General features: G+C 45.3%; 1 protein-coding gene across 5 annotated transcripts in view; it reads left to right on the top strand.

The window, feature by feature from the left end:
• The window catches only part of LOC139057450 (negative elongation factor A-like), a 54,295-nt gene that overhangs the window by 27,434 nt on the left and 4,429 nt on the right, over positions 1-22,432 (top strand). For all 5 annotated transcript variants that reach the window (XM_070535745.1, XM_070535746.1, XM_070535747.1 and 2 more), the window contains 3 exons: positions 3,456-3,585; positions 14,442-14,688; positions 20,200-20,299. In XM_070535745.1, coding sequence (XP_070391846.1) covers positions 3,456-3,585; positions 14,442-14,688; positions 20,200-20,299 — 477 coding nt within the window. The remainder of the gene's footprint in view (positions 1-3,455; positions 3,586-14,441; positions 14,689-20,199; positions 20,300-22,432) is intronic.

Here is a 22,432-nt window from a genome sequence, read left to right on the forward strand (position 1 = left end):
GTGGAGAAGAAAAGGTGCTATTTCAGCACAGCGAGCGTCGTGGGCAGCTGTTGGGGGGGGGGGGGGGTGGTAGAGAAACGCCTCCCCAACGTGACTAGAGGCAACGCCACTGAGAAGAGAGGGAGAAAGTGATTGTGGAGAAGAAAAGGCGCTATTTCAGCACAGCGAGCGTCGCGGCCAGCAGCTGGTGGGGGAGAGAGAAACGCGAGGGTCCTTGTATAACGCAGGTCAGGCGTAAAATTGCGTCGGATAACCGGGATATTTAATGCATTCCTTCTATGGGGACTTTGCCGAGATTACGCGAATCCGTCGTGAAACCCGGGTCGTCGCAAAACAGGGGGACGTATAACTGGGGTTCCACTGTAGTGGCTTGCGAGAATAACCAGCACACGGCATAGCCTCTGAGATTGGGCAGCATGTTCTAGCTAGGTTTTGAAAGGCATGCAGGCAGGTATGTGCATGTGAACCTTAAAGTGAAGCTTTCTTTCACAGATTTTTCAGACCTGGTTGATTAATCAGACTTCTACGTGGCACTGCCACTTATTTAATGTACAACCAACGTATAACAATTACTGAAATTTGAGATGCTGAATGGTGTGTTGCTAATATTTTTTTGGACTTGTGTGCATGTGCGATGTCACAAACATGGCAACAGTAAACAAAGTTACTGCCATTCAGGCTGTCGGTTATGCCCTCGTTTTCTCTGGCAAGGTGATTTGTTGGCTTTCTGAGTGCCCTACTGCAGCCACTAGAATAGTTGTATGGCCGCTGTAAAAAGGCTTTTTTTATTGGGCACCAAATTGCAAATGTTGAAGCTGCACTGGTTAGGTTACGTGCGCCTATCAATTTTTGAACGCAAATTTTTTGAATGCGCTCGTTTATGCTGATCTACCAGTAGCAGTGCGATTGGGTTTATCAATTTTGTATGGCTGTTATGGCAGCTTGCCTGTTCACAGTGTCCCCAGAGAACAAAGTCTGTGGTGTTTATACATATATATATCTATATATATTATGAACAGATAATGTATTGACTTTTAAAAGAATTTTGGTTTTTTCGCTATATATATTTAGTGTTTTTGGATTTGACTACACTATTTTTCAACTCCTAAGGTTGGCAGGTCTGAGCTAGTAGACAGTTTTAGTTTAACATGCGCTATTGGGGGCGAGGACTTACAGAGTCGCCTTCTATCGGAAGCGCCTCCCTTGCGTAATATGAGGAATCGCGCGGTGTGCTCTTCATATGTTTGGCTTACGGCGCTTAATAAAAACACCGTGCGGCAGCCCTCCTGCACGTTTCTGTAAGTACTCTCAAAACGAGGGAACCTTATTACTGCAGAAATAATAATCTTGGGCAAACTGAAAGCACAGAATCGTTTACAGACGCCATCTCTTTACTGAATACGAACAGTGAAAGCCACTGCGCTTGGTCACCGCGATGGAGTCTGCCGAACTGGCTTGCGTGAAAGTTCAACAATCGCTGAGCACAAACTATGTGAACTATGTTCTTAAAGTGGGTGGTCTGTATAACCAAGGGCGCGTAACAGAATGAAGCCTCAATGCATGCAGCGATTGCATGGGTTCGCGGCGACTGACTGCGGGTCTGCATGCATGTCCGCGCACAATGTTTTGCTTTCACTGAGAGCATTTTCGCACTGTGCTGCAAACTTTAGGCCGCACAATGTGAGCATTTGACAGTCCACAAGCAACCATTCTTGCGTAGACGTTATCAGAGCTGTTCAAAAACAATTTCGTTTTAACAAGGGACTTCGATGCTTACGGCGACTGTGATGTGCTGTCGCGACGATTCAATATTTTTTTTCTTCTAAATTCTTGGACGTTTCAATATTATTTCTAAAGTTGCGTCACACTGTATACACTCAGTGGGCGATTTCGCGCTGCTTCTTTTTCGTAATTCAGTGCGTTAATTCATAACACAAACATGACCATATGCCATGCCTTTGTTTAATGTGCTTCTTACCACTTCCTTTTCTTTTCTGTAAACTTGCCAGTGTCCAGCATAAACAAATTCATAGACCAAACCGTCGTGACACTAGCCGAGCAGTGAGTGCGGGTGAACGTATCAGTGTGCGTTTTCTGCTACTCACCGAACATCGCAGTCCCGGCACTGTAGTAACAATATTCCTTGCATCTGTGCTTGCTGCATACCTGAGTTGTAGCCAATGGCTGTCTGCCGGTTCTAAGTTTTGCCAGCGAAGCTTGACACAGCTCCTTGCCCTGCAGCTACGTGTGAATAAGGCTGACGCCGGGCTCCGTTGCATACATCCGGCACTGCGGCACCGAGCCGTAGCCTACCATGCTGCACGCCTCCAAAGGCAGCCACTATCTATTATAGTACTTTTAAATGTCAAGCAGACACCCAAGGTGGTAAAGCCTGACCACTTAATCAGAACCGTGGCACAGGTGGGACTTTAAACTTTAGTTTTCAGCTCGCTTCGGCACTTCTGAAGCAGCCGACGCAGCCGCTGTGTCCACGTGATCCCTCATGCCACGTCATGCCGACGGTAGCGCCAGCTGTTCCAGTGGTGGAGCTCGCCCCCAATACCATTGCCTACGCTAAAATATAGTGGGTGGTTACTGCGCATGCGCAGAACGCTAAACAACCGATAGTGTATTGCATACACACGCTATTTCTCAGATTTGGTGCTAGCGTCATTGCGTTGCTTGCATAGTTTTCTGGAAAACATGGCAGCAGTCCCACCTGTTCGCTTCGAATTGAATTTGGTGTTCTTTTTGTAAAATTCACATCATTTGTAACAAATGACTGTGTAAATGACTTTCGCTTAGTCTCAGGCCGCTTTGACGACAGAGTATTGTAGATAACCTTGCATAGTTTTCGAGATCGTTTCTCATTTCGAACGAGTCGAAGCCTAACGAAAGAAACATTCCCGATGTCGGTGCCACCTATCGCTCGTGTCAGGAGATAGCCGCAGCGACGACATATGGCCTCTGAGATTCGAACATCTTGCAGGGCAACTAAAACTGTAACAAACGTTCGCTGCTTAGCGTATGCTATACCATAGTGTATAGCGTACGCTATAAGTTGCGTACGCTAGACATAAACTGTCTAGTATCTATGAAGCACAACACACAGCAAAATTTGGTGAACAAACTTCCTGCTGTGCTGCTTTTGTCAAAAGACAACAAAATTTATTTTACCATTGAAATTCAGTTTTTCAGACTGCCTGATAATTTGGACATTTTTGTTGCCATGTCCAAGCTCAAGAAAATTTGCCGGCAATTGTATACTGATTGGAAGTGTGCTTCTTAAACTGCCAATGCTACTATGCGAGACATTTTGGGTAACACTAATAAAGTCCGCATGGACTTTACTCTGAAGTCATGCTACTCTCCTAAACATTTGTCTTGTGACATTGTCGTCCATGAGCTTTTTATTATGCAATTTTTCTAACCCGCTGTTCTCTATCTCTTAACAGCTTCAGGGGGCACTGGAAGCCAAGTTGGGACCACAACCAAGCCAGGGGCTACACTGGAGCAGGGCACCGCTGCACCAGCACAACCACACGAGGCCATGCCGCCCAGCACAAGTGTGGATGCGAGCACAGGGTTTGTACCTCTAGCACAGCGTATATGGCTAATAGCGTAATTCGCCGGAATCACATATATTTACACTATAAACGGTACTGGTAGGAGAAGATGAAATAACAGTTTATTAAATTAAAGATGGAGGAGATATTATACTCGAAAAGCTTGCGGCCCTTTATATGCAATGCCTCGTGACTTGAAGTGTACCAGAGAGCTGGAAGAATGCCAGCATTATACTAATCCATAAGAAGGGAGGCGTTAAAGAATTGAAAAATTATAGGCCCATTTGCTTGCTTTCAGTATTGTATAAATGATAGTATAAAAATAAATATAATGCAGTGGACGTAAAAAATAGTCTGATGATGATGGTAGTGAAGCCACATCACTTGTATAACAACATTTTTTGAAGGCTGCACACATGCAGAACTCGTAGACGAAGCATTGGCACATATCTGAGAATTGAAGCATGTGATTGGGATGTTTGCATGTTTCAATTTGTGAATATAGGAAGGTTAATGTTTGAGCACCTGCAGTCTTCGCAACAAGAAAACAAAGTACAATTAAACATTGATATAACGAAATTGAAAACATTTCACAATTTTGTGTTAGATAAAGGTTTTTGCTACACACAGTTTTTGAATAAAAACTAGCATAGATCATGCAAAAACAAAATGCAGCGGATGCCAATCCTAGTTGACTCACTTCTGAAACATTTATTTAACAGGAAAATCTGTGCAATCTTTCTTGCTGTTTTCGCACAAGGAATGACGTTACGTGACGCTCCAATGAAATTAAATCATCCAAAGCTGCCTTATTGTCCTGTGAGCCGACATGACGACGCAAGACGTCCAATGCATCCATAACCTTCCTTGCAGTAGGCAACTCAAATAGTGCATCTGCCTCTGTCAAACCGTCACTGCTGTAGGGTTGTGTCACTTACAGTGGACTCTCTTTAAACGGAACCTCAAGGGACCACCAGGGAAATCAGTTCTGTTTATCAGGAGTGCCATTTAAAGAGAGACATTGCAGAGAGCATTACATGAATACAAAACCAACCAGCCAACCATGAGGGTGATGTTCTGTTTTAGTGGCAGTTCCACTTAAACGATTCCCGGCTATTGAAATTCCACTGTATAAGCAGCATGTGCGTCCAGAAACCACATAAAACAGTCTTGTCAACATTAGCATACGTAGATGTCTTTAGCCTTTTTATTCCCTGCAATTGGTGCCCTACTCCACTACGTTGTGGATACCTTCTCTCGAAATCAAAATTGTCAATGGGGAGCTGGCTGGGATGTTGAACCAGGCAGCGACATCCTTCTCGCCTGTGGAAACCACATTCACGATTGCAGATATGCTTTCAAGAGATAAAACTTTGTCTTTTCTAATCACGGAACTCATGCTCACAGCGAACCAACACCGCCAACAATGAGAGCATGCCCATCGGCACGCTGAGATAGGAATAAGCCTAACGTAGATGAGCGCCAAACTGATGTCACAATTTCATGAGCAAAAGCTTCAGGTCATGGCCTTTGAGATGGTCCGCCAGCCCGGCCGCCCGGTGCAGTAATGGCGCTGGCTCACAATCTGAAAGGCTATGTGAGGAGGCTGCTCTGCTTGCCGCTGTACAGCGTTAGCGGTTCTAGAGTCTCTCGTATCATCATTGTGACACATACTCACTCGCTGTGGTCGTATGCATTTTTCTTGCAGCCCGCCCATTATATTATAGTCTTTAAAATTACAAAACATATGCACTGTGCATACAAATTTTCAGTTACGGTTACGGCTCAAGATAATAAATCATCAGGGCCGCAAATTCTTTATATCAAGGTCAATCACCACGGTGCCTTTGTTAAATGGAGGTCATAAATACATGGTCTTCTATGGAGATGGCGTTAGGGATTGAAAAAAGTTCATGAAATCCAGGAATTTGTTACATATAGGTTCCTGACATCCAGGCTTAACTGTAACACAGAAAAAAGAAAGTGAGAACTGATACAGAGAAATGTAAGCTGCTGACTAAATTTTCAGACCTGCTCGATTATTCGAAATTCCCCGCAGCACCGGCACCAACTCTACAGAACTAGCGTAAGATCTAAATTTCGGATGCCATACAGTGTTTCGTTCAATTTCTCGGACTGATTTGCTTGCGTTCAATGTCATAAATATGGCAACTGCAAACCAAGTTGCTACCGCTGAAGTGTTGTCCGTGATACCCGTGCCCTCATTTTCATTGTCAGGGTTGTTGCTCCACTTTTCAAGTTTTATACAGCAACTGTGACACATTTTGTTGACTTGGTACCAAACTGGTACTTTGGCCGTGGACTACCGATGTGGTGCGCTGGTTAGGCCTAGCCAGCGGGTGTGCCATGCGGCATGCCATTGCGAGAAGCTCACCTCTCATGTGTGTTTGGACCCGTAGACGATTGCATAGAGATGAGGCATATGAAGCGGAGTTGGGTTTCTTGGGCAGGTAATAGGCAGTGGCAACTACTGGCAAACACCTACCAAGTTTGAGTGTGCGAGCACTGGTACAAACAGCGTAAGCTTGCAGCGGAGATTAAGCCTAACAGCTCTGAACTAAAGTTGCTGAACACTGCTTAAACTGACAGCAGTCAAGGTCACAGGCATGAGATCTGCACTTCACGACACTCATCGTGATAGGCGCACACAAACTGAAGCGCCAAGGAGCAACAATGCGCACGCACTCAATGTGGAGCGCACGGCTGCTAAGTGGCCAAGCAAAGTCTTCTCCGTTGCCTAGGCACCCCCGGTGCAGCCTCATTATGCTGCCGCCACTTTTCCTTTTTTTTTTCATTTCTTGTTTGTTTTTGCTGTGTCTCCTCCTCCTCCACGCAAACATGTAAGTGTGCAATGATGTGTGCTCTTTGTAATGCAGGCTTGTGTAAATAAATAAAAAAGGTTGAATACAGTCGTTGACCTATAAATTGGACACCGGTTATTCGGTCATGCTTGGTAATTCGGACAGCTTTGCAGCACCGCCAGTGCCCCTTAGACTTAATGTGTAAAGACGACTGATATTTCGGACAGCCTCCAGCTCTACATTCGATTATGCGGACTCCGTCTGTGGCTGCAGCACACGCCGACTCTGCCTTCATTATCTCCTCTGGCAACCTTGACGAGCCATCTAGTATGGCTTCAGAGATTACATGATAAATGGTAATCCCCGAGGCCTTGCCTTGGTCGCAGCACTGCGCCTCAGGGGGCTTCTTCGATTTGCCATTTCTGGCTACCCGCGGTCTGCCAGAGCCAGCCAGAGCGTCTTCGTTTTTCTCGGGTTGCTCCGCCCACCGCGCCACGCACTTCCACCAGGCGTTCGTTTTGCTCGGGCTGGACGGTTCTGGTTACCCACAGGCTGCTAAAACCTGCCAGGACGATTTTGGTCTGGCTGCTCTCTGGAAGTTCTCTGGCTAGCAGACTACTAAAAGAGGCGATGGGTGCTCTCCACTATCTTTGCGGGGACTTCACGGATTGCAACGTGGCTGCTTGAGGACTTAAAATTTATCTCGCTCAGCCAACTGTTTACGGTCATCTTTGAATTTCCTTACTTCTAGCATCTTTTTGGGTGCTAATGCACTGTTCCGCATTGCGAAGCGGTCTGATATGAGCAGGGGTGAACCGTTTGAAGCTTTTGTGTGTGTATGTGTGTGTGTCCCCAAGGCTTCTTCGTGGCGGTGATCAGTGCGCCGCGCTCTCATGCGTGCATGTTATCTGCATCGTGTTTCACGCAAGTTGTAGGCACTCATTAACACATATTGCGGTACATTTTCGGTTCATCTTTCTCTGGTGGTGTTCCTTTTCACATATCTCGCATATGTATGCGGAGATATCTCCTTTTTCTGCAGTTAGCGAAGGCATTGCAGCTAGCCCGTATTCACTCCATGTCTTCGTCGTATGCTTTGGTGGCAGCTCGAAACCGATATGTGTCTGAACTGCAGGCTGTTGATGTAAGAATGCACTGGTTGAGTAATAGGCACACATACATTAGACACACGTACATTGGCTTATCGCTCTCATGATCGCAACCAATGTTGTTTTTCGTGTGAAACTTTTCGCTGGTCACAGGCGGCGAGCATTTGCATGCGCCAGCCCCGTCTCCAGCTCCTTAAGGTCAAAGAAGCACCATCAGCCACGACAAACTTTCTGAAATCGAAGCCCAAGCAGGGCGGTATGAAGTTTTATGCGTATAAGACGTACCCGACATCGTGCTTTTTCATGTCTTGTGAAGTAATGACACAATGCCAACTCATCAATGTCGCCGGTGGGTGACGCAATCGCTGCAAGCAGGGACCCTCGAGCTATCGCTTTCAACTTTCAAGGATACAATCACTTATGCACGATTTCGCGTCTTGTCACCGGATGCGTCGGAGGCCATCTGTTGTGCTGCACAAGGTGATGTTGGCCCAATGTGCGTCCTGTGCCGAGACACGCGAAATCACGCAAAAGTGATCTTATCCCTGAATGCAACTATATATTTTCAAGCTGACAACGCATAAATGGGCTGAATACGCTGAGCGTGGCCGGCCTCGCCGGGCGCTGCCATGCTGGTAGCATGTTTGCATTCGGCCAGCTGTCCCGGTGCTCAATTTTGCAAACTTTGGGTAGGTTCGGGTTGTCTTGGGATCCCAGCCCACGTGACTTCCTATCAGGACTGGAACTAACTGGCTGCCAGCGGGCTGCCAGAACTCCGAAAATCGAAGAGGCCCAGTGATTTAACTCTAAATGCAATCTCGGAGGTGTTTGCCTGAATTGTGAGGTTGCATCAATGTTGCGATCATCACATCCATTCCGGCACCACCGTGCATGGCCAGCTCTTGTTTGTTGAATATGCCTTCCAGAGTGAGTGTCTTGCCATTATGTGCTTATTTGTTTGTTTAGTATGCGTTCGAGACAGTGCTCTGCTGGCTCCAAAAAGTATTTCTCATAATGTTATCGGCAGTCCACGTCAAATAGCACCAACGGTGCCCTCCCAGTTAGACTCCACAACTGAAGAACCTGAACTGCCGCCTACCACAACGAGCTCAAATGCCGACATCATTAATGACCTGCTAGGCTACGGTGTGCCAATTCCTGCTGCAGTTACATTTGAAGACTTTGCAGACGCTGACAGCGCAGTGTCGTTGTGTGTTGAACTGAACGATGACGAAACAATTGAGCAAGTTGTTCCACCTTCAAACTGCGACTCTCTGCAACTCGGATGATGTAGATGGTCTGTGTGCTCCAGAGCCTTCACATGCGAATCTGACTTGAGCCTTTGCAGTCCTTGCATCGACATACAGAGACAACACAAAACTGGCAGAAATACAGGTGGACTTGGTTGCACATAAGCGGAAGTGTGTGCAGCAATGAATCGGCCACTTTTTCATTGCATAAAGGCCTTCGTAAATAAAATAATACAAAAATAGAATAAACGTAAACAAAATAATCTTTTTTTGGATACATTTGTTTTTTTCAGACGTTCGATAGTTCGGACTTATTTATGTTCACTGTGGAGTCCGAATTATCGGTCGTCAACTGTACCTGCCGAAGCCTACATTACTGGGAGCACACACAGTTGTAGATTTACATCTTGCATATGTGGTGGCTGAAATTTTTTTCTGTACGTGTATGCTTAGTCCCGATATGTGAACTGCAGACTGCTTGACATTGTAAGAGATGCTTTGACATCCTTAGTAGTAGTTTATGGTATCTTTGCTTCTGTAATCTTCTCCTGCATACTTATGCCCTTAAATAAAAATCTTGGTAAGAAGAAAAGCATCTGTGCATGTAACCCATACAAGTAAACTAAGCATTGCGGTAAGGGCCCATCACGATTGCTGGAACAAACAAAAACTCTAGAAGCATCACTTTTATGTTCAGTTAACACTGCTTTCACTGACACGGCTTCTACACAAGGCAGATGGTTTTTCACAAGTTTCACTTCTAGGTGGAGTTTCACAGCAATGAAGTTTGCCTTAAGGTGTGGTTAATGGCACTGTAGCTCAATTGGTCATAAAGCCGCACATGAAGGTAAACATTGAAGCAATTTATAGCTCTAGTTTTCACTTCAATTTCGTAAATTTTTGGTGCAGATTACACCACTGAAATTATGACACTAAGTGTTAATGAAAGTACACTTGCAAATGAAAAAGTCACCAAAATAAACTGCATTTACAGCGGAGCTGTCTGAAATGTACAGATGTGCTCATTATCGTGCAACTTGTTACTCTGTTTCTTGCATGATGATTGCACTCCCCAGTTTTGTCATCAAAAATGTTTTTATTTTTCTCTCGTACTGATTGCACCACAAACTGCAGGGTGTTGTGTGCATGGAGGGGGAGAAAAAGAAAGAATAAAAAAAAACAAGAAAAAGAAAGAAAACACAAGAAGGAAGCATTAAGTCGCACAGTCAGCTTTCAATCGGTGATCCTCCCCCTCTGACGCCATTCTCTCCTTTTTTTAACTTGAAGCATGTAACCAAAAACTGTTGCCAATCAATTTTTTGGACCCAGATGACTGCTCCAAACAATCTAGCAGTCTGAAAGACAAACTTCAGTGGCAAAATATATTTCGTTGTTTTTTTTTACAACATCAGCACGGTAAAAAACTTGTTTACAGGCTTTTCCTTTGTGTTGCGATTCACTTATATAAACACTACTTGAAATTTTGGGATGGTTGAGTCTATGGGTGCAGTTTGCATTTGCTCGTTGCACAGGCTGATATGCACTGTGCATCATCGTAAAGCGCAGATGTCACGCACGCGATCTTGACTCTGCAATGCTGTCAGTTTAACTATGGTAGTTTAACGCAAATGATAAACGGACATGAAAACAATGAAACATACACGAACAATTGCAAGACATGTGCGATGTTCATGTGTGCAACATCCTTCTTCACTCACCAATAAGCACCCGTCAATGTCTGTCTCATTGTTTTTGTGCTTGTTTATCCTTTGTGCTAAGCCACCATAGTTATAATACAAGGCCAATTAGCCCAGCAGGCTGTCCTCCTGAAGTACTCTTCAATTTAAGCTGTGCAGGGATGGAAACGCTATGCTGATTGCGCCATCTTGTGCCAAACAGTTCAGCTGTAACAACTTGCGCCCAAGCTAATTTTGAATGAAATTGCCATGTACACCAAGATGTGCGTCTTCAGTGCCAGCCACATAGGCTATAGGCCATAGTCATGCTTTGGCTTGTGTTTAGCCCTGGAATCCAAGCCTAAGCAACCTGTTTCAGCGTGAGCATCTTTGGAGTGTGGGTGTTTTTGGCGGCGCATTGTAAGGTGTCGAGAGGAAATTAAAATGTTTTTGTCGTATAAATTACGGAGTTATTGCTTTTTGGCCACATTTAGTTGGCAAATTCGATACGCAACTTATGCATGGTTTCAGAGAAACCCATATGGGTTTCCATTGTCGCTTCATGCTATGGTCAGATGAAGTACAATTTTTCCCATTCATAAACTTTCCTCCACCTTGCGAGCTTCTGCAGAACTGTTTTGCAGTTACTTAATAGTGTTCTACAAAGTCAAATAAAGAACGCCTTTTCTAGTCTGCCTGTATTTCACTCATGTTGACCTTTACTAAGCTGCTCCAAAACGGGAAATTCCTGCTTCAAACGTGCTCCAGAGTACCAATTTGCTGCTCCCAGAGCTACTCCAATCTTGTCTGCTTCCATCCTATCTGTGCTGCACAAAGTCAGTTTTGGAACTTTATCTGTATTGTGCCCACGTGTGAGCTTGTGCTGTTTCATCCATTTAAGCACATACATAAACTAGGTAGGCGTTCGCAGTGGCTGCCGGCTGATCGCCCACGAATCCGCTTCACACGTGCTGCCATCAGACCAACTCATACTCATGACTTCATGCTTCATCTTCGATTTAGTATATGGTGCAAGATTCATGCAATGGCTTCCTGCCTGCCACCCTCCACTGACTAGGCCTAACCAGTGCTACTTTGTTGGAGTTGGTGACTGAAATTGCTCTTTGGTATTGAATCGATGAAAAGCTCTTCACATTGGCTGTACTACACTCTGGAAGCTGAGGAATTGCCTCAGCAATGAGAGTGAAGCCATGTGCGACAGCCAGAATGGTGGCAAATTGGTTTGTAGCTTCCACGTTTGTGACCTACTTCACCCAGATCATTCTAAAAGATTGAGCAACATACTGTGTGGCACCTGAAATTCGCCATACATTGGTTCTAAGGACAACATTGCGGTGCCACTGGGATTTCTGAATAATTGAGCATGTCTGAAGAATCGGGCATCCAAAGGGTTGGTCAGTGATTGCAGTTTTGTACTAAAATTACCAAAGCAAATTCGATTCTCGGTGCCACACATTATTTCACCAAGAATTTTACCTCGTGTGACAATCGCACCCCCAAATTTCAGCTGCTTTTCTAAAAAAAAGAGAAGTGTGATCGCGATGCAGGTAAATACGGTATGTGTCCTTTATGTTCTTGAACCAGAGCCTATAAATCCGAATGTTTGGAGCGCAAAGAGATGTCTGAAGGAGGCATCCACAAAGCTGACTGACTAAAGTGCTGGGGTCCCTTTCTGGTTCTCCAATTCTTTTTCCCAGCACACATGTCTATCTTCTCACTTTTGCGTTTTTTCAGCAGCTTGTTTCGCTTTCTTATCGGCACTTCTACTTTCACAGCCACATCATGCATGCCAATAGCTGTGCCCCGCCCCTGCAGCACACCCCTGCAGCACACTCCTTTTTCCTGTAAACATGAGACATTCGATAGACCTTAGAAGCCTCCATGCAGCTATGCTTGAAAACATTCACACTTTTCTAAAAGAGTTATGTGGAACGTTGGGGCTCGGATTTCCAAGGAAGCTAATAAAGCTGCCCTACAAAAGTATGAAGGGAAAGTATTATGCAGCCTCAAATAACATGAAGTGGTGCGTACCTGCCAAGCTTCCCGGATTAGCCGTGCAATGTACAAATGTGACCATGCACCCGAACCTCGTTAAATGAAGCTGAAGTGGAAGCCGAAATTACTTAATTATATCCGTTCGTTATACCAACTATTGCCCTTTACTGCAGTGTATGTCCAGTGGTACGCACTACTTTGAATATGCAAAGAAGACTACAGCTACGTGGCCTGCCGAACCGCTATGTATGAGATGAAAATTTGATAGAGCAACAGTAAAAGACTCTGGCATGTGCAACACGCAACTTTTAGCACCTGACATGACAGTCATTACGATAACGTCCTTATGTTTCAGTGTGATGGTCTTTCAATTTTGCGTTCCATTTGGCTTGCTCATATTGTCGTGGAACTAGCGAGACAGTGATGTAGTCTAAGAGAACAGCCAGCACGCTGTGATGCGAACGAAGCCCGTCGTGTTCGAGCATCACGTGACACACATCGCAGTGTACCGACTATGTACGCAGCTGGGGGGGTATTGGACTTTCGGAGGTAGTTTCACTTTCACAAGATTTCGCAAATCCGTCGAAGTATACGGCCGACAGCGCTTGTAACAGCGTCAGAAACGCAGACATATTCGTGGACGCATTCAGCCCTTGAACACGAAACTATCTTATCCGGTGTTTTTTGTGGTCCTGTGGCTCTGCTGTGTGAGCGCGCCGGCTTAGCTTGGTCGGTGCGTGCCAGTTTCACGCAATCTTGGAGGTCATGCTTGGCTGCATCAGCACAGTGCGACACACTGCAGTGGTGGAGAGAAGTGCAGGCACTGGTTTTTAGCACGCTGTGTGCAAGCGTCATCGATATATGGCACAGTGCAGCTAGGTGGGGCCTTTGAGATAGCAATCTCAGAGGGCGCGCCTAGTTTCCCCAGCCATGTGCCGCAGTGAGAGAGAGGTGTGATAAGCAATAAGTGCTGCTTGTGTGTGGCGGTGATGGCGTATTCGACACTGGAAATTTTAACTGCCACACCATACGAATGCAGAACCCGGCAGAAAGCGATATGCTCGGTGTGCAGTGGCTGGTATTTTTGGTTTCAGAGACGAATCTAGTTTGTTATGGCCATTGGAAAAACAATTGTACTTCGTTAAAATAAGGTTTTGAATACATGTATCTCTATGGAGATTCTTTGGCGAATTGCATTTACATCGTTATACCCATTATTTCGTTAGATCCCTTCTCGTTATTACGAAGTTCAAGTGTATTGTGCAGTTGTACAGCTGAGGAAAACACCTCCTGGAAATTGCACTTCTCATGCAAAGACACCCATTGGTATAGGCACATAAAAACAAAATGGTGTAGGTGACCCAAATTTGCATTGTTATCACAGTCTTAGTACGTTTGTTACGCCACCGTATCAGCCACGCAGGGAAAAGAAATTTAATGCGTCATGCTGCCAACAAAGCGGTTGCATAGGTGGCCTAATACATGGCCTCCAAGATTGTCAGTGTTGCGTAATGCCTGCTTTATGGCTGCTTTATGCCTGCTCGTGCCCCCTCTGCACTGATGATCTTGGAGGACATCTCTGATGCTGTATTCCACTACAGCATTTCCTGTCTCTCCATAAACGGCGATGCTAGCGTCGAGGCACCTTAGACAGAGGTTGCTTTGCACCCTTCTCTGTGCCACTGTGCTCATTGCTACAATGAGTGTGGTGGCAGCAGTTTAATGATGCCTTACATGGTTACAGTTATCCTTTACACGCTTTATTATTTAGGGCAGTTGTAGTTATTTATCGTTGCTTTTTTTATAGTAGCATGCAGGAAGTATTCAGGGTGATAAAGGTCGAATAAAAGTTAACATTGTTCAAATTAATGATATGGTGTAGTGTTCGTCACTTGTTTACTTTTTTTTTCTTGCATTTTTTGATTTCGTAGGTTAGATTTAATTTCCAGGTATATATATATATATATGTGAACATCTGCTCTTTTAACTAACCGTTGTGCAGCATGGCGTCGGCGGCAGCAACTGTGGTGGCCCCAACAACGAGCACTGTGGTGACGGTTGCAGCACCGCCCAATGCAGTGGTGCGCCGCACCACGGCCACCATAGGGGAACTGGGTGCCCTGAACAGCGCCACCACCACTGCGGCCGTGCAGCACATCGCGGTGCAGAAGGTGCAGCCCGTGGTGTCGCAGCAGACGGCAGTTGTGGTCACCACCCAGCCACAGCAGCGCGTTGGGCTCTCCCTCTCGGTGAGTGGCCGCATGCCCCCATTGTGGTTGGAATCGGATTTTGCAGACCGATTTACGGAGAGAATCAGATTTACAAACCAGCTGCTGCATATGTTTGGGAGTCTATTCTTACTGAACAAAAAGAATGTTGCCAGCTGTCTGTGACTTTGGTACCTAAGAATTAACATGTGCAGTATGGGCTACTCCAGTAAAAGAAAACAGCAAAAAAGCTACACCAGCACCGATTACAGCACAGTTCTTATGTAAAGACCTGAAAAATACTGTTTGTCAATCGTGTGTCTATCTAAGCTTTCAGATAAAGTGCTTTTTCATTCCGAAGTTGACGTGTTTGTCATGTTGACTTTAATACTAAATAGGTATTGAGCTTAAAAAGTAGATCACACTGTACCGTCAAGAGCACCAGTCTAGAGACCATGGCATCAAGCAGCAAATCTTAATTTCTTCTAGCACAGTTGTGCAGTGTGAAACTATCCCATTGCATTACATTGGTCAAACAGGCACAAGTAGGCTATACCACATTATTTCAACCTGCATGCCTAGGCTGCGGTGAAAAAAGAAGAAAAGAATTATGACATCCCCGGACTGTTGCTCACATCTATATTGCGTGCCAATGTTCCATTGCTTGGGAAGCTTTGTTTTCCAGTTTTTCTCCAAAAAACCAAGATATCTTTCTGTATTATGGTAGGTGGCTTCTCTGGGTTTCTCTGTCATTTGCTCCTAAAAGGGGCCCTGAATCACTTTTTATTCAAGTTGAGAAATGCACTTGAAGTTAAAATAGACTATTTTAGAAATGGTTTGCTACAAAAGGCACTTCAATTCGTTCAGCAGAAGCAGAGCTATTGGCAGTAAAAGGTTGCGTATGATCCCATTTGTGGTGCTTCTGCTCCTTCTTCAATGACTTGCATTGTGAAGGCTACAGCGGAGCGAGGCAGCCCCACAACGCTCCACCTACTAAACGTGACAGTGGCGCGCTGCTACTTCCGATTTTGGGCCAAATGCAGTTTTCCTCAGTGAGCTTCGGTGCGCTTAGCCATTGCAATCGTCGCGGCACCCCGTGGTGGCTGTGCTATTTACATTACATAGCAGACTGCAGCTACACGCAACTGTAGTGTATTTGTGCAGTCTTTGCTTTGCGGACAACAGGGCTTGAGTGTCCACTCGCTCTTATATACTCCAGTCTGGCTGTGCTATGTAGTGCGGACTGACTTTGTCCTGCACCAGCCTGACGGACGGATAGTAGCCACATCCAACTTGTGCATTTTGAAGCTCTATCAACAGCTCAATGCGAGGCAAAGTCTGCCAAGGCGTTTAACCAGGAGTGGCCAGAAGGGAGTGCATGCTGGCAAGCATGCATGTGGTCTGACCTGAAGTGTCACGTGGTTCGAGGCTTGTTGAGTGTTAAAAACTAGTCGAAATTAGCAAGATCCGATGGCTATGGCACCGATTGCTTCATTTAATTCCTACGCAGGCGGCCGTGGCCGAGTGTGAGCAGACGATGGTCAGCCTATTGCAGAAGTATGTAATTATAATTCAAATTTGAAACCGGATTTGTGCTTACTTCAGCCTGTTTATTAAACTGCCTCAATAAATTTGCACAGCAACAGTAGGAAGAAGCGCACTGATCCAAACACCCTTCTTGATTGATGTCACCCATTGGCCAATAGCAGCGGCATATGGGAATCTGCTATATTATGAAATAAAGCATGCAGGAAAGAGTAAGGAGCAGGCTTTTGTATAAAAAAGAGTGTTTGAGAAAAAAGTGACTTTGTGGTCCGCTTGTGAGCTCCACACGTCATGCTATTTGCGAACTTAGTTCTTTCACCAAGCCCTAGGGGTGTTTTAGGACCCCTTTAAAGAGAAGCTGAAGAGTCTGTCGAATTCAATAAGACGTTCATATACAGATGCGGGAACTTTATAAACCACGAAGGTAAAAGTTTGGGGGGGATTTTTCACTTAGGAGCGACGCAATCATCAGTTAAAATTGGGCTGTAGCTCCGCCCCCCGTCGAGCGCCGCGCGCTGCTGCTGACGCTGACGATGTGAGCGGAGACCGGAAACCGCGGCTTAGTGACGTCAACACTGGTGTTCCGCTCCTTCGCAGTCTCTGCGACCGTGCCTGACCGGGCTTATTTCTGCATGCGTGCAGTCCTAATCTGCTTCGCTCGACCCTACATTCCTTTATTTGTGTGTATATAGGAGTGGTAGTTGACGTGCGCAGCATCAATTGAACTTGTAGGCCGATCATGCTGGCGTTCTGTGCAGCCTATGCTTGCACGAACACCAGCGGCCGCGACGATGTTCCGACGTTCCATTAGTTCCCGCAAGACAAGTAACTTTCAGCTAAGTGGGAGGCTGCTGTGAAGCGAAACAACTTCAAGCGCTCAAAAACAAGTGTTGTGCTCTAACCACTTCCGTGACGATTATTACCGGAGTTTATCAATTATGCGTGCTTTGGGTTTTCCTAAAAAAAAATTGTTAGCACGCTGAACGGAAGGTGCATGTTTATCGCCCACCCTTGACGCAGGTTTCATCGCCAAGTGCTGCAAATTTTCTAGTCGCACAAGTGTTGTGAAATAGCCTGCATGCAGCTACCATAACGCAGTGCAAGCTGAAAGTTTGCATGCGTTGGAAAGCCTGCTCACGCCAAGACTCTGCACTCCCCCTTCTCTCGCACACATAAGAAACCGACAATTTCACATAGCCGACGGAATTCGCCGGTTACGAGTAGCGTGCGGATGGTGCGCTGATGAAGGTTCTATACTACACGTGCTACAACAGCCGGTAAACTTTTCCCACATTTAAACCGTCTGTGTAGATTGCCGACAGCTTTGGGGCAGCGCACAAATGCTGAAGATTGCATCACCGCTTTCGTTCTACGAGGAGGCATGCAGGAACATAACACTACAGTTGTTTGCCCGGAAACGTACTCACTGGAACGCTGAATGCAGCTTAGCAAAGAACATACTCGCCAAAGAACATTTCCAACACAAGGAGATACTAACACTTCGCCTTCGTTCGCGTGGAAAGCAGTGCTAGCACCAGCATTTTTTGCTTCTTGTAGAGGCCGGCTCTTCGCAATCGGCTTGTACATGTAGTATGTACAAGTATGTACGTACGTGTAGTATGTACAAGTATGTACGTACGTGTAGTATGTACAAGTATAAACCCCTTACAAGTGATCTTGCATGCGACAGCGACAGCGCTGCAAGAGAGGCGATGGCTGTTGCGTTCACTCGTCGTCTGCAAGCCGAACCATTGTTGACGTCAGGAGGCCCCCCGACCAATCACAGGCGGAAACAAGGCGCGCGAGCTGGGCATGTCTGCTGCTGCACTTTTTGTCGAAATAAAATATGTTTGCGCTTTCTTTCACTCAATTTCGATGCGATATTCGAATTCAGAGGGTTGAAAACCACGGCATAGTGCTCTTCACTCATTTTTTCCGGAAAACCTTTCAGCTTCCCTTTAAGGCCAATCCACGTGGCAGATTAAAGCATGGACAGCATGTGTCAGCCACTGTTTGTGCTGACGGTAAAGTGCAGCCGCCACCTCACTCTCGGGTTCGATGATGTTTGCTGCTGGAGCAGAGTTCTGAAGAGGAAATCCACGGCAAGTTTGCGTGAAGCACCCAACTCCACCAACCCTGCAAACGCATATGCAGCTGGACTGTTAGTGCACTGGTTGCATGACATTTTCATGCTTGTGCTAAGCTTGTGATTGTTGAATCTACGAGAAGCGACTTTATGTGGGTCCACAGGCAGCGAGCGGAACGGAAGGCCAAGCTGAAATTGCAAAAACGGGATGGATGAGACGCACTGAAGGTTGAATGCCAGCAGCAGTTGTACAAAACAACCTTCTATGGGTATTGAAATTACTATCTTGTAAATTGCAACATGCAGTATAGTTTTGTTTGTTCTGCGTTTGAGTAGGAACAACCTTTGTGAGCTATACTTTACGAACACCTTTATGCATGATAGATTCCCTATTTCTGCCCCCTCCATAATCATTCATTTGCATATAAATCACCGACCAATTATTTGGACTTCTTCAAGGTACCACCACCTTCTCCGCAGAGTCAATAACGATAAATGAAATCTCAGACGCTTCATTGGTATACTTACCTGCTCACTTGCATGCAATGTCGGAAAGATGATGACCCATGAACACAGGTATAATTTGTGCCGTTCAAATTGCCATTTGTGCTCTTTCTTTTGTTGGCATAGTGGCCTCTTGGCATTGCAAGTGCTGTGAATAGGCCTGCGTCAACTCAGCGCAAAAACAACTTCAGTTGCCTACATGTGAAGAAGCTGCACTCATGCAAAAGAAGCCGCCACAAGTCGAGAGGCATAAGTGGAAAAGGCTAGACGGTTATGATACGATTGGCGGTCTTCTGCTTCAGCTAATCTCTCTCACCTTTGAGCTGAGAATATTCATACTTGAAAACTCTCGAGTTCAATCAGCCTTGAAATTTTAACCCCCAAATTAATTCCAGAGAAACGTACCAAATTTCTCAATTTCTTTAATGTAGTCATGATATTTTCTATGTCATTCTGGTTTGGAAAATATGTTGCATGATTGGTTTCCGGTTAGAATTTAAAAAAAAATAAAGAAAAGCTTCTCTTGAAGGCAATCTTCCATCAATGGCGACCATAACTTGTCGTTGGCTGTGCGAGCAGCACATCGGGCTGAACAAGTGCGACTCATCATTGGCAATAGTGGTACAACCTCCCATGACGGGTACAGCTCTGGATTGGGAGGTTAAAAGGTTAAAGTAAAGCTTTCTTCACCTCCTTTTGCCACTTTGCGGGTGCTGGCTTGCTGTATTGCTGATTATGCAACAACTTTGGCCACTGAGCATGTTTTACTGGGTATGTGTACAAATAGACTTAAGCCACTGGTTACGTGCCCAAATAGATAACATATGGGCCACTGGGTATTCGCAACTGGGAATGTTGCACAGGAACATGTATGTAAGCATTCTTTGCCAATCTCCCAGAATGGGTATGTGCCTAATAGACAAGCAGAAGAAAAGGCAAGATGTGATGAAGTCAGCAACAGAAAATTAAGAGAGAGTCTGCTACAGAGAAGTGAAGAAGCCACATCAAAATCAACCGAGTGGGGAGAAAGAAGCAGAGGCAACAAAATGGGACTACGGCATGCTTGAGCGAGGAGCATTGAGGTACATTGAAGTAAAGACATTTCAGTAAACATCATAGAAAGCCTTGCTTATCGCCGATTCCCGCATGTGCAGCGAATACACCTATCTTATTTTTTATTATTTGCATTCACTTTGCACTTTAAGATGTGATTGCTGCACAAGGGGGAAAGAAAGGGATGCGGACACTTAGTTTATGATGATGTTTGCTTGATTTTGTGTTATCTCCTCTGTCAGATATGTGATAATCCCGATATGTGGCTTGCCAATATACTGTACTCTGCAAGGTAACCTTCGTGTTCTCAGCATTGACATTTCCCCATTTTTCCTTGTTCTTCATTTTTCATTTCTGTAAATTAGTTGGACCAAGTATCTGAGGCACAGGAAATGTTCAAGAACTCCAACAAGGTGTCACGTTCTGAGAAGGCGCTCATCCTGGGTTTCATGGCTGGTTCCAGAGGTGGGTGATTTCATTCTCATGTACGTAGTGAGATTTTTGTTTAATGGCAGTTGACAATGAAATAGCCACTGAATTCTGTTTCTAGGGAATACAGTCGACACTTCTTACAACGGCCTGTAATGATTCTGCGAAAAAAGTCCATTATATACCCAAAATTCGTTCTGTCAAAATGAGGGCCCTGGCATGATGTGAAATAGTGGAACATTGCATACACAGCTGTTTAATCTAAAGGCCACTGCAACAACAGTGAGAACATCAGAATTAGAATAAATAAATGTATAAATAAATAAATAACCGATAAACAGGTTTAATTAAGCAGTAAACGGGCACGGGGCCTTGCTGCCTGCCGTTTTCCAAATGCTGGTCGCCAACAAATGGCAATTTTCGCACACTAGAGCATATATACACTCTCACAACGGCAAGATTAACAATGTTGGTTTCCTTGTACTAGAGCACATGTATATTTGCACATCGGCCAAATTAACAACTGGCACAACAGTGGGGAGCCAGCTAGCCAGTGCAGCACCATGCTAATTGGCTCGAGCACGTCGCCGCCACCGGTGAGACAAACCTTGACTAATGTTAGTCATACAAAAGAGTGGTCCATAGAACAAACTGTCTTAACTTTGCCTTTTTGCGATAAAGGATGTCTAATTTCGATCCTGTAGCGCAAATGAGCATGTAAAACGCATGTAAAACTGCATGTAAAACAGCTCGACTGCATCTCATGCTTTGCACTAGATGTATTAAGAGATGGCGCCACCATCTCTCGATGGTGGCATGCGGTATGTCTGGTATGGTGTTATACACTGTACATGCGCCTTCTTTTAATCCTCCGCTCCCTCCGCCGCGTCAACCCACGTTCTCTGCGAACTTGGAGCAGACGTAGTATCAAGCTGCATCTGGCCCTCCCGCTCCTCTCCTGCTGTTCGGCTACCCCATCTCTATAAACACTACTCTCTGTATCTCCACGTAACCACACCCATTCCTGTGTGGTGCAGCCTATGCTTAATAAACACAGTTAACCCCCATCAACAAATGTCCAGTGTTCTATTGCCCACTGTACGAGACGCAGTGAAATGCTGGACGCCGTGAATAGCAGTCTTTCGTAAATTGTTGCGATGACAAAAAAAGATATTATCAGAACAATGCGTTTTCTGATCGTCGCTGGTTGTTGTTGAAACATCATATGCCATGGATTTGAAGCTAAGCTGGTTAGTCCTAGTGGCACCCTTGGCACTTGCTTGTCACTGAGACAATAACAGTGGGCGGTGGTGAGCTGCTTGCATCATCGACCCAAAAATTTCCTGCATTGGGCGTTGCATGCCAAGCAGCTGTGGGAAACTTGTGGCTAGTGTGTTCGTTCCATAAGAAAAAGTACATTTTCACAAACTCCCTGAGTGATTTCGCAGCTGTGGGAAACTTGTGTTCGTTCCATAAAAAAAAGTACATTTTCACAAACTCCCTGAGTGATTTCGCAGGTGATAGTTTCATTAGTGCACTGCTTCACACATGCATCACCGCAGCTAAGTACATTGTATTTATGCCATATAGACAAAACTTGCCCAAAAATTTGTCCGTTGTATATGATAGTTCATGATAGCCTGGTTCATTAGAAGCTGGCTTTGTTGCGTTGATAGTATAGGCAGACCAAACCAAAGGATAAGAATCGTCTGTGATATCTGAAAGTATGTTGTATGCAGGTTCGTTGTAACAGCTGCAAACTGTACAGTGAAACCTCGTTAAACCGTAGTTGGCCGTAGCCCGGAAAACATTTGTACTAAATGGTAGTACTGTTTAACCGAAATAGCATGAGATCGCCCACTTACCTGTCGAAAACGGAACACAGAACTCAGAGAGAGTGGGATGAAAGGGGAAAAAAGAAAAGTGCAGTAGTTATTCACTTCGCGCTACAAAAGTGCCATTTTCGTCTGATGCCATGGCCGCCTAGCACGACAACAGCAGCCTCAAACTTCCTGAAGCAGTGTGTCAGCTTTTCAGCCAGTCCTCTCTTCTCGGCAAACACTCGCATGGCAGATTCCTTATAGGCGATATGTATTCTCCGTGCACGCGCACGGTAGTGCTGCAGAAGTCTAGGGGCGCCTTTTTCATTCCAGGGTGCTGTTCTCGTCA

Source organism: Dermacentor albipictus, chromosome 3 (assembly GCF_038994185.2).
Source record: "Dermacentor albipictus isolate Rhodes 1998 colony chromosome 3, USDA_Dalb.pri_finalv2, whole genome shotgun sequence".
NCBI classification, from domain to species: domain Eukaryota; kingdom Metazoa; phylum Arthropoda; class Arachnida; order Ixodida; family Ixodidae; genus Dermacentor; species Dermacentor albipictus.